This window comes from Phragmites australis, chromosome 7 (genome assembly GCF_958298935.1).
Source record: "Phragmites australis chromosome 7, lpPhrAust1.1, whole genome shotgun sequence".
In the NCBI taxonomy this organism is placed as follows: Eukaryota; Viridiplantae; Streptophyta; class Magnoliopsida; order Poales; family Poaceae; genus Phragmites; species Phragmites australis.
The window spans coordinates 38566212-38582065 of NC_084927.1; the positions used below are offsets into that span (position 1 = coordinate 38566212).

General features: G+C 43.4%; 2 protein-coding genes across 8 annotated transcripts; both read left to right on the plus strand.

Annotated features, from left to right (window-relative positions):
- The first annotated feature begins 1390 nt into the window (after positions 1–1390).
- On the plus strand, positions 1391–6200 carry LOC133925334 (protein NRT1/ PTR FAMILY 5.10-like). Of its 2 annotated transcripts, none has more exons than XM_062371267.1 (3): positions 1391–1621; positions 1716–1933; positions 4771–6200. In XM_062371267.1, the coding sequence occupies exons 1-3, from the start codon at positions 1486–1488 to the stop codon at positions 6073–6075; spliced, it is 1659 nt and encodes a 552-aa protein (XP_062227251.1). In that variant the 5' UTR covers positions 1391–1485; the 3' UTR covers positions 6076–6200. The 2 variants fall into 2 exon arrangements, with proteins under 2 accessions (XP_062227251.1, XP_062227252.1); XM_062371268.1 differs by having other exon boundaries at positions 1486–1625.
- Positions 6201–8595: 2395 nt separating this feature from the next.
- On the plus strand, positions 8596–12776 carry LOC133925335 (receptor homology region, transmembrane domain- and RING domain-containing protein 1-like). Of its 6 annotated transcripts, none has more exons than XM_062371271.1 (6): positions 8604–8810; positions 8954–9166; positions 9678–9961; positions 10317–10541; positions 10884–11288; positions 11769–12776. In XM_062371271.1, exons 3-6 carry the CDS (start codon positions 9820–9822, stop codon positions 12527–12529), a joined length of 1533 nt encoding a protein of 510 aa, XP_062227255.1. In that variant the 5' UTR covers positions 8604–8810; positions 8954–9166; positions 9678–9819; the 3' UTR covers positions 12530–12776. The 6 variants fall into 6 exon arrangements, with proteins under 6 accessions (XP_062227258.1, XP_062227253.1, XP_062227255.1 ...); XM_062371273.1 differs by lacking the exon at positions 8954–9166 and having other exon boundaries at positions 9678–9730; positions 9803–9961; XM_062371274.1 differs by lacking the exon at positions 8954–9166 and having other exon boundaries at positions 8596–8810; positions 9803–9961; positions 10884–11269; positions 11769–11906.
- The last annotated feature ends 3078 nt before the right edge of the window (positions 12777–15854 follow it).

A 15854-nucleotide genomic window follows, 5' to 3' on the forward strand; every position in this document is an offset into this window, starting at 1 on the left:
GTCCTACGACTGTATCTGTATCTGTACCACCATCCATGACCAAAGAATTGAAATGCCATATATGATCATCCTGCTGCCTGCAGTTTTGAAGGAGAGGATGGAAGAGCTAGAGAACTGACTGAAGGAACTAGGGAAGTAGTGACTGAACTTGACTGTGTCATGCATGGTTAGCTTGGTTCAGTTTTACACGACGATAAAACATATATACACGTACTGCTGAATTGTCATGGAGAGCAATGGCAATGTAGCATGTCTCTGTCCGTGGTCCTTTTTCAAGAGATGGATGGGATGTCTCTACTTGTACTACACACAGATGATCTTCGATCCTCCTCCAAGTGGAGTGGATGTGGATGGTCGTCTGAAGCAGTGGCGGAGCCAGGTCTGAGTGGAAGGGGGGGCTGATCTCCTTCTTCCTCCTCCAGCCCTCCTCCTTCCTCCTCCAGCCCCCCTTCTTTCTTCCTCTCCTCCTCAAGGGCAGCACAGCGTAGGGGGGGCTTGAGCCCCCATAGCCCCCCCGGTGGATCCGCCACTGGTCTGAAGCAACCAGTAGACGCGTCCAAGTTGTTGTTTTCCTCATCCATCCGATCCATCTCTGTGCTTGTTTGGTCGGTTTGTGCGCGCTCTCTCTCCCTCCTACAGCTAGCTAGGTAAAGCTGCGGGGCTTTCGGTGACTGGATTAGAGCATCTTTGTAACATTGGAGTGTTTAGAGGTGGTGCTTTGGTTTTTTTTTTCCTTAACTGTAGTAGTATAGGTGTTTAGATGAAGAGTAAGGTGTTTACTTAAGTATCGATATTTATTAGTGCTAATAAGATAGTGAAACATATTTCAGTACATAGTTTTTGTTTGTTTTGAAAATTACAATTTTTAAATATCTTTGTAGTCTTTGTTTGTTTTAGAAATTACAACTTTAATATAGATAATTAACACTCTTTTTTCTTAAGCATCTAGCATTTTTCGTGCCCTTCGGCTACCATTAATTTTCTGAAAAACAATTGACTATTACCCCGTAACATTACATTGTTTAGGGGAGTTAAAAAACTAGATGGTACTGGTGAAGTTTGTTGAGGGGCCGTAAAACAGAGGTCAAGGGCCTTGTTTGCAAGCAAGCCCATAAGGGTTCCTTGTTGGAACTTGTGTTCTCATACTGGGTTCCATCCATAAAGAGATGAGATAGAGTGGGCTGCTAGACTCCTTGCTGTTGGCCCATAAACAAACCAAGCAAGCAGGAACCTTATCACAAAGAAAGAAAGAGACAGGCAGGTAGATAGGAAATCAATTTTATTCTTTCTTATAATGACACGTGTTATATCTTTTTTCTCTTGGATTTAACTATTAAATTAGATGATATGTGATTGAATCTTTCATAAAAAAATCAAATAAAAATTGCTTCCAGAGAGATAGGCAGGCACTAGTAAGAAAGAAAGCAACCAACCAACCAAAGCAAGCCAAGTACTCCTCATTCATCCCTGTGGGCTGTGGCCGCCATGGACCCCTTTCTCGCCGTTGCCCCCCTCCTCCCCACCACGACGGGCAAGCCACTCGCCGGCGTCTCCGACTACCGCGGCCGCCCCGTGTACCGCCGCAACTCCGGCGGATGGCGATCCGCGCTCTTCGTAGTCGGTTGGTACGCCCACCCGTGTGTGTGTCTGTCTGTGTGTGTGTCTGATTCATTTCCTGCAATTGACCAACGGTGGCCGGATGGATGGATCATCAGCGGTGGAGATCGCGGGGAGCTTCGCCTACTTCGGCATCTCCGCCAACCTCATCACCTACCTGACGGGCCCGCTCGGCCACTCCAACGCCTCCGCCGCCGCCGCCGTCAACGCCTGGTCGGGGACGGCCAGCCTGATGCCGCTGCTGGGCGCCTTCCTCGCCGACGCCTACCTGGGACGCTACCGCTCCGTCATCCTCGCATGCTCCCTCTACGTCCTGGTAACCAACTGCTCTGCCCCTTCCTTCCCTTCCCTTCAATTTCAATTCCCAGACAAGCGATGCGATGCGATGCGAGGTCTTCAATCACATGCATGACGATTTACTTCCCAAAGTTTATCCCATCGAAATCGAATCACATCACAGTAAGATGGTACAGTTGTTGGACAACCACAGCAGACGTCAACGCGAATCACGTCGTTTCAATTTCTAAATTCCCATCTCCCTCGGCCAATCAATCCCTTATTATATAATAATAAGGTGACGCAAACAATACTCGAATGCGCTACTACGAGTATTACACATATACAAATAAATACTACTGATGGCTGTTGGCTGACCAAGGAGTACAAAATGACTGGCCAACCGCCTATTATCCTGCTATCCGTCCGTCGTTGTTGCCACGTTTTCGTTTCGATCTCATCCGACCCAAAACCAAATAGGAGTTTTTTTTTATTTTTATATTTTTTCGATTAAAAATTTAAATAAATAAATTCCTCGTGGAAACAATTGCAAAACTAGACGCCTACCGTCCTCTAAGGGGGCGGTAAGCAGTCCCGAAGTCTCTTACCGCACTCTCAGGGGGCGGGTAGCCTTACAGCCCACTGAGGGGGCGGGTAGCTACAGTACGCGAACAGTAAACCTCACTGAACAGTACTTCGAAGTTTAATTTTGTTATTATCTTCTCTGTTCAAAACAATGAACAGTACTTCGAAGTTTAATTTTATTATTATCTTCTCTATTTAAAATAGTGATGTTCTGTTGCTCCAAAAATCCTAAAACTTTTTGTACGTGTTACATAATACATGTGCAACCCATTTTAATTGAATTCACCCAAAAATCCTATGTAAAATTTAAACTAAAATTATCCAAAAAAGACTACTTTTATAAACTCTAGCAATTGTTAACGCCTCAAATAAATTTCTAAAAATCTGTTAAAATTCACTAATATTCTTCTTATGTGATGTGATAATTTCTAAAATTATTTTTAGCTCTAGGTTTATATATGTTTGAATTCAAATTAAGTTAAAAGAAGAATATCACATGAAATTATAAAAATACATATAAATAGTGCATCACAAAGGAATCCACTTTTTTACCATATAATCAGGCTAAAAATAATTTTAGAAATTATCACATCACATAAGAAGAATATTAGTGAATTTTAACAGATTTTTAGAAATTTATTTGAGGCGCTAACAATTGCTAAAGGTTATAAAAGTAGTCTTTTTTGGAGAATTTTAGTTTAAATTCTACACAGGATTTTTGGATGAATTCAATTAAAATGGGTTGCACATGTATTATATAACACGTACAAAAAGTTTTAGGATTTTTGAAGCAACAGAACATCACTATTTTTAATAGAGAAGATAGTAGCAAAACTAAACTTCGAAGTACTGTTCACTGAGGTTTACTGTTCGCGTGCCGTAGCTACCCGCCCCCTCAGAGCTACCGCCCCCTGAGAGGGCGGTAAGAGACTTCGGGATTGCTTACCGCCCTCTCAGGAGGCGGTAAGTCCCTTACCGTCCCCTCAGGGGTGGTAGGCGTGTAGTTTTGTAATTGTTTTCACGAGGAATCTATTTATTTAAATTTTTAATCGAAAAAATAAAAAAATAAAAAAAACTCAACCAAATAGACCTCCACCGTCCCTACTTTCTGCAATTGCAACTGGGCTTCATGGATCCATGGATGGGACTAAGCTAAGCCCATGCATATCCGCTCTTTATCACTTTCATGATGCTCCTAGCTGCTGTAATATTTACATTGCCGAGCGCTAATTAAACAAAAGATAAAAAAAATAACACACAAAAGACATATGATGTAGTCCGGTATCATGCCTCTTTATTATTCATTATATGTATAATTTGAGAATCACTCCTCTTCTTATATGGGTGCGCAGAGACTTCTTTTACATGAACTAACCATATGTGGACTAAACTTCCTACCATTAATGTTCTTAAGGCTCACGCACTTAGAAGGATATTTCTATTGTCTTATATTATCAAAATCATCGTTTCTTGATTGGGGACGACTACTTTCTCGTGAGTTTCAATGAACACACGAACGGCGCAAGGGAATAAGATTCTCTAACGTAACTATACCGTGACGTGACTACTGACATATGGGCTAACTCTTAGTGGACCCCATATGTCAGTGAAGAAGTCATCACGTGCAATTACGTTAGAGGAACCGCTTACAAACATAAGGTATAGTCTGATACCACTACTCTTTATTGATCATTGTGTTTGCAACTTGAAACCCCCTGGTCTCCTAGTATGAGATGATGTAAACCTTTTCCGTGGATAGGTTACTATCATTGATGGACTTGAAGGCCACTAATCCTGTTTCGCGGGTGTTCGTGCGTGCTAAGTAACGGACGATGGGCTGTCGGGATGCCCGGAAACCTAGGTAGAGGCAGGGAGGGGGGTAGGTCAAGATGGGGAGTGGCCTGCGGACTCAGCCGGACCTTGCATTGATTGAGCCGCGCGCAGTTGAATTTTTTTGCTGAAAAAATTTGTTAAAAAAAGCTTGTATTGGAAATTTTGTTCCAAAAAGTTTGTGCTGGAATTTTATTCTAAACTTTTCTCGTGCAAACTTTTTCTCAAAACTTTTGAGCTAGGCATTTATTAGATAGGCTATATTATGAGAACAGCGACCGCGTGTTAATATATTTAGCCACTTCCATGTCCTTCTAGATATAGCAGCCTACTCTACTCTATCTACCTTCACATTTTGGTAATCAATCAACAGGCACTCTGTAGCGTACGTACCTAATTGGACGTGCAATTAATCGAGGATTAGATTACCGTAAGAACGAGACTAATTACCACGCAATGCAGGGGTACAGCATGCTCACACTGTCGTCGACTCTGCCGGGGCTGCGGCCGTCGCCGACGTGCACGGACGGCAACTCCTTGCTCAGCTGCAAGCCTGGGTGGGCGCAGGTGGCCTTCTTCTACGTGTCCCTCTACCTCGTCGCCCTGGCGCAGGGCGCCGATAAGCCCTGCGGCCTGGCCTTCGCCGCGGATCAGTTCGACGCCGACCACCCAAAGGAGCGCGCCTCCCGCGGCTCCCTCTTCAACTGGTGGTTCTTCTGCATGGCCGTCGGCATATCTGTCGCCGTCTCACTCGTCGGCTACATCCAGGAGAACGTGGGATGGGGCGTCGGCTTCGGCACTCCCTGCGCCGTCGTGCTCTGCGCCTTCACCGTTTTCCTGCTCGGCACCCCCACCTACCGCGTCTACGCGCCCACGACCTCTGGTGGCGAGTCCCCCTTCGTCCGCCTCGCCCGCAGCCTCGCCGCCAAAACAGGAGGTCGTCATCTCCTTGCTTCGGACTCCCAGTCCCAGGAGGAAGAAGAAGAAGAAGCAGCAGCAGCAGCAGATGCCCGTTGCGTGCTTCGGCTGCTGCCCATCTGGGCGACGAGCCTGGCGTACGGCGTGGTGTACGCGCAGATCATGACGCTTTTCAACAAGCAGGGCCGCACCCTGGACCGCCGCATCGGCGGCGGCCTGGAGCTGCCACCCGCGGCGCTGCAGACGTTCGGGCCGGCGAGCATCCTGCTGTTCGTGCCCATCTACGACCGCGCGCTGGTGCCGGCGCTCCGCTGGGCGACGGGCAACCCGTCAGGGCTGAGCATGCTGCAGCGCGTGGGCGCGGGCATGGCGACGTCCCTGGCGGCGGTGTCGGTGGCAGCGCTGGTGGAGGGCCGGCGGCTTGCGACAGCGCGGGAGCACGGGCTGGTGGACGATCCTGGAGCGACGGTGCCGATGAGCTGGGTCTGGCTGGTGCCGCAGTACGCGATGATGGGGGTGGCGGACGTGCTGGCGGTGGTGGGGCTGCAGGAGCTCTTCTACGACCAGATGCCCGACGGCCTCCGAAGCCTGGGGCTGGCGCTCTACCTCAGCGTCATGGGCATTGGCGGCTTCATCAGCAGCTTCCTCATCTCGCTCATCGACGGCATCACCGGGAGGAGCGGCGGAGACAGCTGGTTCGCGGACAACCTGAACCGCGCGCACCTGGACTACTTCTACTGGCTGCTGGCGGCGCTGAGCGCCGTGGAGCTCGCGCTCTTCCTCTGCTTCGCGCGCTCCTACGTCTACAAGCGCTACAGCCTCATCTCCTCCTCCGTAAACCAAAAATAACTAGCTGGTACCCCGTCCGTTGCCACGGGTGTTAGGAGTTGTCCACATATTTATGTATCAATAATATTTTGACTAGCTACAATATATCCTATAATATACATGACAAAAGGTCCGTTGATATTAGAGGGATTTTTGGTCCATTGATATTGGGGGTGGGGGTCATGACGTCAGCTTTTCATTTCATTTGCGATTTAGAACATCATGCATATTTGATCCTGGTGATTGCGATATGACCATGATCCATAAATGCTGAAAAGTGTAGTCGTGCAAAAAGCATCACTGAATACTGAACCAAAGACTTGTTAATGGAGAAGCTAACTTTGGCAAATGCAAATAGCCAATCTAAGCTGGCCAATAGGCACTGAAGATGATGTCCGTATAATGATCTAGTTTTAATGGCTGTTCACCTGTTTCGTGACTACAAAACCACTGCTAGTAGTGAAGTAGCAACTTGCCGATTTGAAGCTGACTTAAAGATGTCTAGATATTGACTATATAATGAAATTAATTAACAGTACCATGACTACAAAACCCACATTTCAACATGTTTAAAAATCTCAGATATAGACATGATGTATTAGTTGACTAATTGAAGGAATATAATTGGCAGACAAATCCTCAATAAAAACTATATCTTTAATATATAAAAACTATATACGTACATAAATATGAGTGAGGCTCTAAGGAACTATTTCAAAATAATACAAATTTCTTTACTCAAATTTGAGTGTTATATAAAGCGGAATAAATATTTTGCGGCTCATTTTAAGCAAAAATCTCAGATAAAAACATGATGTATTAGTTGAGTAACTGGAGGAATGAAATTGGTAGATAGATCCTCAATGAAAACTATATCTTTAATATATAAAAACTACGTACATACACAAATATGAATACAAATATGAATGATGCTCTAAAGAACTATTTTAAGATAATACAAATTTCTTTACTCGAATTATCTTGTTATATAAAGCGGAAAAAATGTGTAGCTCATTTGAAGTAAAGAGACTAATGACTACCTCTATGCAACTTTATGATGCTCATGTAAAGACTTGATGCCAGTTGGCACTCAGATTATTGTCCAGGACATCTAGTGTACCTCTAGTACCATACCGATCCTAACGGATTGAGCCAATAATCTCATCATACGAATATCTAGTCTATATACTCACTCATCAAGATACACGCATTCAGAGTCTAATCAAGCGTGATACTACAATTGTTACACTGTGCGTATCAGCTAATTGATCCAGAGATTGATACATGAGGCCAAGGAGATCTTGTGTTTGAGGATCTTACACAATAGATTTAGCTGCAAGTGGACTTGTAGTGTCTGTCATGTGTGGAGGTGTAGCGCTAGAGTGGAGTAGTTGTAAACTTGGAATTTTTTATGTACGTTTTTTAGGTGTGTATGCTTAGTTGAGCGAAGTTGAATGGGGTGAGATGGTACTGGATGGATGAGATGAGATGGAATTGAATGAGGTGGTATAAATAGGCTGTTTGATTAGATGTATGAGATGATATGAGAATGTGTTTGGTTGGATGTATTGGATGCTACGAGAATGTAATTAGTTGCTTAAAAGTAATGTATTATATCAATTTATAACTTAATTATTTTATAGAAATGATAATTTTTATATTTATCAGCAAACTATGCTAATTAGTACTAATCATTACTAATTCCAGTTAGTTGTTAATAATTATCACTAAATACCTAAAATAATAATTAGTTATGGTTAATAACATTTGATTGCAACTAATGATTAACTAAAAGTCCTTAATAACCACGGATAGTTACTAATCATCATCAGTTGCAAGTGATTAGCGGAGTTGACGAAACTTGTACGTGATTGTTCGGCCGATTTTGCCGCATAGCTCAGTATCATATCTTCTTGATATATTTTAAAAATCTAAATCATCTTATCTAAACGAACTGATACCATTTAACAAAACAGATACTAAAATATACTCAGATCTCATATTAACTCATACATATATCAATTCATTCAACCAACTAAGCACATTAGGGAAGTCGGCTGTCATGGATCCATCCATCGCTCCAGAGTCAGACAAATTAGAGCCCCACACCAACATAATTCAGCCAGCCTCCTTGGCTGTCTGGCTATTTTATTGAAATTTGTTTCGTGATGCATACACACTCGTGATCTATTTGGCTATTTTATTTTAGCGTCAAAATCATGAGCGGATGTTGATTCTCTCACGGTCTCAGAGCATATCCGTTTGCACCAAAGGACATCTTCGGAGCATATTCATTCCATCCATTTTGAATAGCAAAAGGGAGTTACTAGTCAATCACTATTTGGTGCCAACATAAAATTAAGGAGGTTAATCATTATGAATTTAACGCTCTTTTCTTGTACTACTAGTCAGCAAAAGAAGGCAATAGTAAAAGAAGCTTTTCTCCACTGAAAAACTGATTTAGTTTCTGCCAGAAAAATGAAGCAAAAAAGGAAGAGAGAGAGAGCGATTTTTGTAGGAGTTGGCGGCTGGATGGGTGACAGCGGATAGATAGGCTCAACATCCACCCCGGTCCAGCTCACCACTGCGCGACGCGGCTCGACCCCGCGGATAGCTGCCGACTCGCTCCCCGACTCGTCCTTCCGGTTGCCATCCTCCTCCCGGGCGGCCGCCGCCTCCTGCTCCGCTCGTCTCCTCCACCACTGCAGCCCGTTGTCTCATGGCAGCCGACGTCCCCATTGCCGCTGCTACTCCAGGTCCGCATCCGCATCCGCATCCGCATCGATTCCACTTTTGTTGTTTCCATCGCCAGCTCTGTCGGATCAAAATCTGTCAAAGATTCGTGCTTTCCTCGTCAATTTCATGCTCTACAGGTTATGGTTTGCTATCCACTATCCAGGATGATTCTGTCATGGGCGATGATTTGGCTACTGGTTCCGAGGGTCAGGGCTTGGTTCTAAACGAGATTAGATGCGCCCACTCCTGCTGCGCCTCTGGAGGCTCGGATTCGAGATGCCTTCTCTAGCCTTCTCTTGCCTTAGGTTTCCGTTGCCGTCGAGCGAGCCCCCGCTTAGTTATGGTCATCTGTTCACCCGAATTTCCCTCTTCTGTGGTAATTATCCTACTTTCTGGAGTGTCATCATCTAGCGTTGTGGTGCTTAAGAATAATATTCCCGATCAGTGCTTCCTAACTTTTGGAAATTGTTAGTGGTTGGAGATTTGTAGTTCAGGACCATACCATGTCTCCTATCACTTGTTTCTTTTGTCACAATTCAATTCCCTTTTTGAAAGGCCACTTACTGGATTTATTCTTGACTTGTTTGATAACCACAGGATGGGGAACTTTCTCCCCTGACCCTTATATTTGGAAGGTCGGCTGTTGGTTCGCCAATTTTGGAAATTACAAGTGCATAGAATAATTTTCCTCCTTCTCATTGTGTTCTTCTACCTTGTTCCTTACTGAATTTCTGGGAGCTAAAGGTGTAAATATTACATCTTTCCAGCTTCTACGCCAAATTCCTGCTCTTTTTGGCTTAATGTTAGGGATAAAATGCCAAAAGAATCTCGACATTGTCTGTTTCGGTTGCCAGGAATAGTAGCTGATTGTTGCTTTGTGACTGCAGGTACAGATGTTGGTCGTTAACTGCATGCAGAGACACCGATTTGGAGTTTTGAAGTATTGAGCTGGTTGTCCATTTTGTCGATTTTGTTGCTGTAATTCGTAAAAACCAGCTGGCATTTCTTCTAGGGCTTGGAATTGCTAAGATGAAGGGTAGAAGAGGATCGATGATATTCCTTCTCTTTGTTTGTGGGATGGTCTGTCTCATGGCTCAGCTGGGAGCTGCTAATGTAGTGCTAATGGGGAATAATCTGACCTTGTCATTCGATGACATTGAGGCGAGCTTTGGTAAGTTCTGGACATCTTACAGCCATTTAGCTTTGTCAGTTACTGACTACTACTACCGGATGCCACTTCATGCAAACCTCTTTTTTTGCGTGCCTTGCCTATATGCTCAATTAATATTTGGTCTTCTTAGTTGCACCTGCTGAACTTTGGTTATGTGTGATTGCATTGCACTACCTCCTAGTCTGTTCTTGTTGTTTTATATCAATTCCCTGAATAAAATTAAGCTTGAATTTCTTCTTTTGATTTTGTAATGCTGCATTTGTGCAAGGTTCTCCTATCCTTTTTCACTGCCATGGAGTATGTATTGTATCGTATTTTTAAAGGCTTGAACATGTCATTTCAATTTTGCTTGCAGCTCCAGGGGTGAAAGGGTCAGGTGTTAATGGCGTAGTTTATACTGCTGAACCTTTGAACGCCTGCAGCCCGTTAACAACCAAAGTAGTCAAGGGTCCGCCATCTCCCTTCGCTTTGATTATAAGAGGTGGATGCACATTTGATGAGAAAGTCAGAAATGTGCAGGATGCTGGATTCAAAGCTGCAATAGTATATGACAACGAAAATAGCGGGGTTCTGGTTTCAAGTAATTTACCTTGTCACTCATGCTTGTTCCTTTTCCATTTTCTTAATTCCACTTGTGTAGCTGTGTGATGCTCTTTATTCATAGCATGGCCAACACAAATATATGCCCCTTTTTTTAGCACCTCTCCACGTTTACCTGTAGATAGCTATGCACTAAGTAGAGACAAGACAGATGCACAAGCGAATGCTTTCAGCTTTGTCCAAACACAGATAGTTATGCAGATCATGCCCAAATAAATAAATGATAAAAATCAACTGCACAACTGGATACATTTTCATTCCATCAATTTATTTTGACAGTCGATCGTATATTTTCTGTACCGTCTAACTAGAAATGTTACAGTGGCTGGAAGCTCAAGTGGTATTCATATATATGCTGTGTTCGTCTCGAAGGCCTCGGGGGAAGTGTTGAAGAAATTTTCAGGCCATTCTGATGTAGAGGTGTGGATACTACCTGCGTTTGAAAACTCAGCCTGGTCAATCATGGCAATCTCATTCATATCACTGCTTGCCATGTCTGCTGTACTAGCAACGTGTTTCTTTGTGAGAAGACATCGAATAAGGAGGGACCAGCCTAGAATTCCAGAAGTTCGAGAATTCCATGGAATGAGCAGTCAACTAGTTAAGGCAATGCCCAGTCTTATTTTCACAGAAGTGCAAGAAGATAACTGCACATCATCAATGTGTGCCATTTGCTTGGAAGACTACAACATTGGAGAAAAGCTAAGGGTGCTGTCTTGCCGTCACAGTATGTTTGGCTGACTTTATAACACCATAACTGCCTTTTTGTTGCACTGTAGTAACATGACTGTTTGGGCTCTGCCACATCCAGTAGATCTTTTGCAAAACTTGGCACATCAATCTGCTATAATGTACTTTTGAGTCTTCGAATTTGGAAAAAGAAAAGGAGAACCTGTGCAAGATCTGTTAGCACTTAGCACCATGTCGTGTAACAACAAACCCTATAATCTGTAAATCAAAATCATTTAAGCGCTCTCCTTTTTATTGATTTTGGCCATCTCTTGCTAAATGTCTGATACATCTTGGCAAGTTCTTCCTTTTAGTAGCCACTTCTTAGTCCTTAGGCATAGAGAATATTGCAAATTTTATTGATGAAAAATAAATCAATTTATGCACCGAATGAATTGTACCATCTGGATACACTCATCTATACAAAGAACGCTATGTTTAAGTTTACACACTGATATTTATGCTTATTACCTTGCAGAGTTCCATGCAGCTTGTGTGGACCTGTGGCTCACTTCTTGGAGAACATTCTGTCCTGTATGCAAGCGAGATGCAAGGAACGGAGTATTAGACCTTCCTGCCTCGGAAATTACACCGTTGCTTTCTTCTGCAGTTCGCTTACCTCCTCAGTCATCTTCATTCCGGTCGAGTGTGGCAGCATCCCCTCCCAGACCAATAAGCCGCCGTCCATCATTGCACTCCGTTTCCCATGCTTACTCTGTTTCTATTACTCCCCACTCTCCCAACCCCCTCAGATCTTACACAAACTCGCCTGCCATCAGTATAAGTAGAAGCAATGCGAACCTCGCAAACATGTCGTCTCCCCATCCTCGCATCTCACACATCGCCTCGACACACTCTTTGGTTGGCAGCCATTTATCTCCACCATTCAGTATAAGGTACTCATCACCCCATGTATCCCATTATGGCTATGGATCACCCAGTATACATGTCAGTTCATCCTATATCTCCAATTCTGGGTATGGGTCTTCAAGTTACTATCTTGGATCATCCAGCCAGCACCGCTCATACCTAAGGCGGTATGGAGAATCAGGGCCAAGCCTGTGTAGCATGAGCCCTCAATCGCCACAACAGTCCCAGCTGCCCCATGGTGAGTCAGAGACAAATCTAGCAGGCACATCATCAGCTCAGTCCTTGCGGCAATCCTACCTGAGACACTGCGCTGATTCAGATGCAAGTTTATCTGAAATGACGTCAGCTCAATCGTTGCCGGGATGCTAAGGGCTCTGGATCAGCTTTTTATCTGTACAAGATATGGTGTGTTTTGTGCGCACATTGAGGCGTGTAACATAGGCGATTACTTGAGAGAATGTGCATAGATTTGTTCCTTGTTCTTGTGCATATGCCCTCTTGTTTTTATTTTTTAGTGGTTAATAGTTTCCTTTTTGTGCTTCTGTGCATAGTACAAGTAACAGGGATGTGTTTATGACAGGAATGCTCTTAAATCCAGAGAAGTTTGCTTTCTTTATTTTTTTGGTTGAAAATTTGTGATGGCTATGGAAGTTAGGTTTGAGGATTCAGATACTTGGTCTTGCTTGTGCTGTATGTTTATTTTCTGGAGCTAGTTGTTTGATATGTTGCGAGTAATACTCCAATGTTTTGCATGTAGTTATGCACTGCAAATATGTTAGTATTTATCAGTAATCTGGTAGGGTGAAGTTATAGTTTGTTTTGATTATTTCATCGTGTTGTGTCCATTGAACTGGGTCTTGCAGTATCCAATCCAGTCTGGCTGGCTGGGCCAGTTGTGATGTTGGCTTGGTCCAGTCCAGGCTGCCTTGACCGACAGGGGACGCCCAAGCTGCTGTCAGTGAATTCTGCCCTAGGGTTGTGGATTTTTGGCGAAGCAACACTAACAGACGACTTGGAGACATGCTGGCTACTGCTGAGATCAGTCGAGGCTACATAACATTCAGCAGTAGGTATCATTCTGTTGGACTCTGCTTACTTGTCATCACTCTCCCGAGCATCCACCTATAGTATAGTGTAGTATAGTTGTACCATCATCATCATTTTGTGCTGCAAGTGTTCAAAATTCACAAGTCACAGGTTTGGTTATTAGCTTAATTAACCCGAGCCTGCAAACTGACCAAGTTACCAATAGAGGAGTTTAAGTTAGGTATCCTATGATTAGGATTTAGGAAGGAACGTGGCTGTATGTATCATTTTGTCTGGCTTTTGCTGCAGTGTACTCTTGAGATGAATATTGTTATTTCTTGCAGTGACCACTGATGAGTAGCCCTTGTTTATTTAGGGATGAAGTGATGAGTCCTTTATGCATCGATCTTTTAGTTTAGCGGGTGCTGTTTCTGACTGAGCCGAGCCAAAAAGAAGATGTAATCAGGGATGGATTAAAAACTTAGGCTTTTTTAGGGGCAGAAAAGGGATGGATCATAAAAAGGCAAGGCTGCCTGCCTAACAGTATCAGGTATGAGCTCAACACGAGCTGCCTTTTGCCACCATTGCATTTGCCTTCCGCTCTCTATCTGCGGTTCTGGCTTCAGCTTCAGTTAATTTATCTATTGGCAGCAGGCAGCAGAACAAGAAGAAGTAGAGCAACAAGCAATGGCTGGCACCAAACTCTCCACTCTGTCTAAGCATCTCGGAATCTATATATCAAGCTGCTGCTGCTGATGAGAACGCATTTCCTTTCCTTCTGTATATTATTTTTTGCTGGATCATATCTTTTGGTGGCTACCGTATGTGGTGTAGTGTGGTGCTGCTGCCCCTGCACTAGACTGGAGGAGGCTTTTGGCAAAAGAGGACCTGCTTTAGCTCAATCTTTTTGTTGGTATTGCAAGCCTAGTAGTAATACTAATCTCTCTCTGTCTCTCTGTGCCAAAAGGGAGGGGAGGCTTTGGTTTGGTGCGCATGAAGTGAACGAGTTAAACCATTGCAGCAGCAGAAGAAAAGCTGAAAGCCAGACGTTCTGCATGCAGCTGAGACTGAGAGAATTGATCGAAACAGTCAGTCTGCCGGTCTGTCTGCCCGTAATTAACCACCAATGCTCGTAGCGTACTTGATTATTACTCTCTCTGTTGCTTTAATTTTGGTCAGGCAATCTCTTTTCAGAGCCAGCGCCGTGAATATATATCGATCGAGATCTTCCCCGAATCAACTACTGCATGCTACCACAGTAGTACTGAACAATCAGCGTCAGTGGTTCTGATTGAATGCCACGCAGCACACCATACCATAGCATCCAGTCACGCAGGGGTGGTTAGTAAGGTTATTTCGGTTCGGTTTTTTAGGTTTATAAAAAATCAGTTTTTAAAAAACTAAAAACCGTTTTACACTAACAAATATAAAAAACTAAACTTGATTAACCTATTAATTTCGGTACGGTTATATCATATTTTAGTTTTAAACTGCGAAATCTTTAAGAGGAGGAATGGAGGTTTACCGTGCATGCGAGCAGCGAGAGAAGGGGACTGCGTGGGCATGAGTCGGGCGAGGGGAAGTGCGCTGATTTAAAAACCGAACAGAACAAACTGTTCATTAAATTAGTCTGTTTTTTAAAATTGAAAACCAAATTAAAAAAGAAAATCATTTTAAAAACCGAACAGAACAAATTGTAAAAGTCGGTTTTTGGGTTCAGCTTCGGTTTTCGAATATTATTTGGCCACCCCTACAGTCACAGTGTGACATGGATGGATGCATGCATAATACTGTGCTGGAGCTGAATACACCGACCGCAGCAGGTTCTGTTCAATCTTCATGTTGCTCAGTTCTTGTCTAGCAACGAGGGGATCAAGCTTAATTCCTTACTGACTTGTAGCTGACACAATCCAATCCAATCAACAGGAATCCATTTTCCAGTGGAGCAGCTGACGGATGTGTCACTTCCTCCTGCAGTGCATGCAGTAGTGCAGATGCAGACAGAGCATTAACATGGCATGCAATTGTCCATCGATGTACTGACTGATACCGATACTGATACTGATACTGTGCATAGGATAGGAGTATGTGCAGCTCAATGGCTAGTATCCCCACATGTCATACTTGCTTTATGGAAACTCTGCTCGTGTGGCTGCGCTGTAATAAGCATCGGGCGAGAGTGTTTGTGAGTGTGTATATAAGACGTGGAATAACTATTACTCAGATATTGAACTAATGATGTAAAATTACACGTGTGTGTATATATATATATATTAAATGAAAGTTTTATTAACTCTTATAGTTAGATGTACATATATATATATATATATTGTCAGTTAATTAATATTTTGATAGATCGATTAATTGGATCCACTAATGTCAATATGACAGACCGCATCATTATATATAATATAGCAGAGTGATAGGGGTACAAGTAAATGAGTGAATGCTTTTTTAGGTGGTGCTGTCGTAGTTATTGAGGACATCCCCTCAAAAGAAAAAAAATGCACCAACAAAGCGAGAATAATAAAAATTGAAAAAGTAGTTGGGCCCCTCCCCTGTCGTCTACGCTGGCAATGATCTGGTTACAAACACCAATCATATGCTCAAACTTACACCTATGTCCATAATCGCACATATATTTTTCCCCAAACATCTATCCTATTTG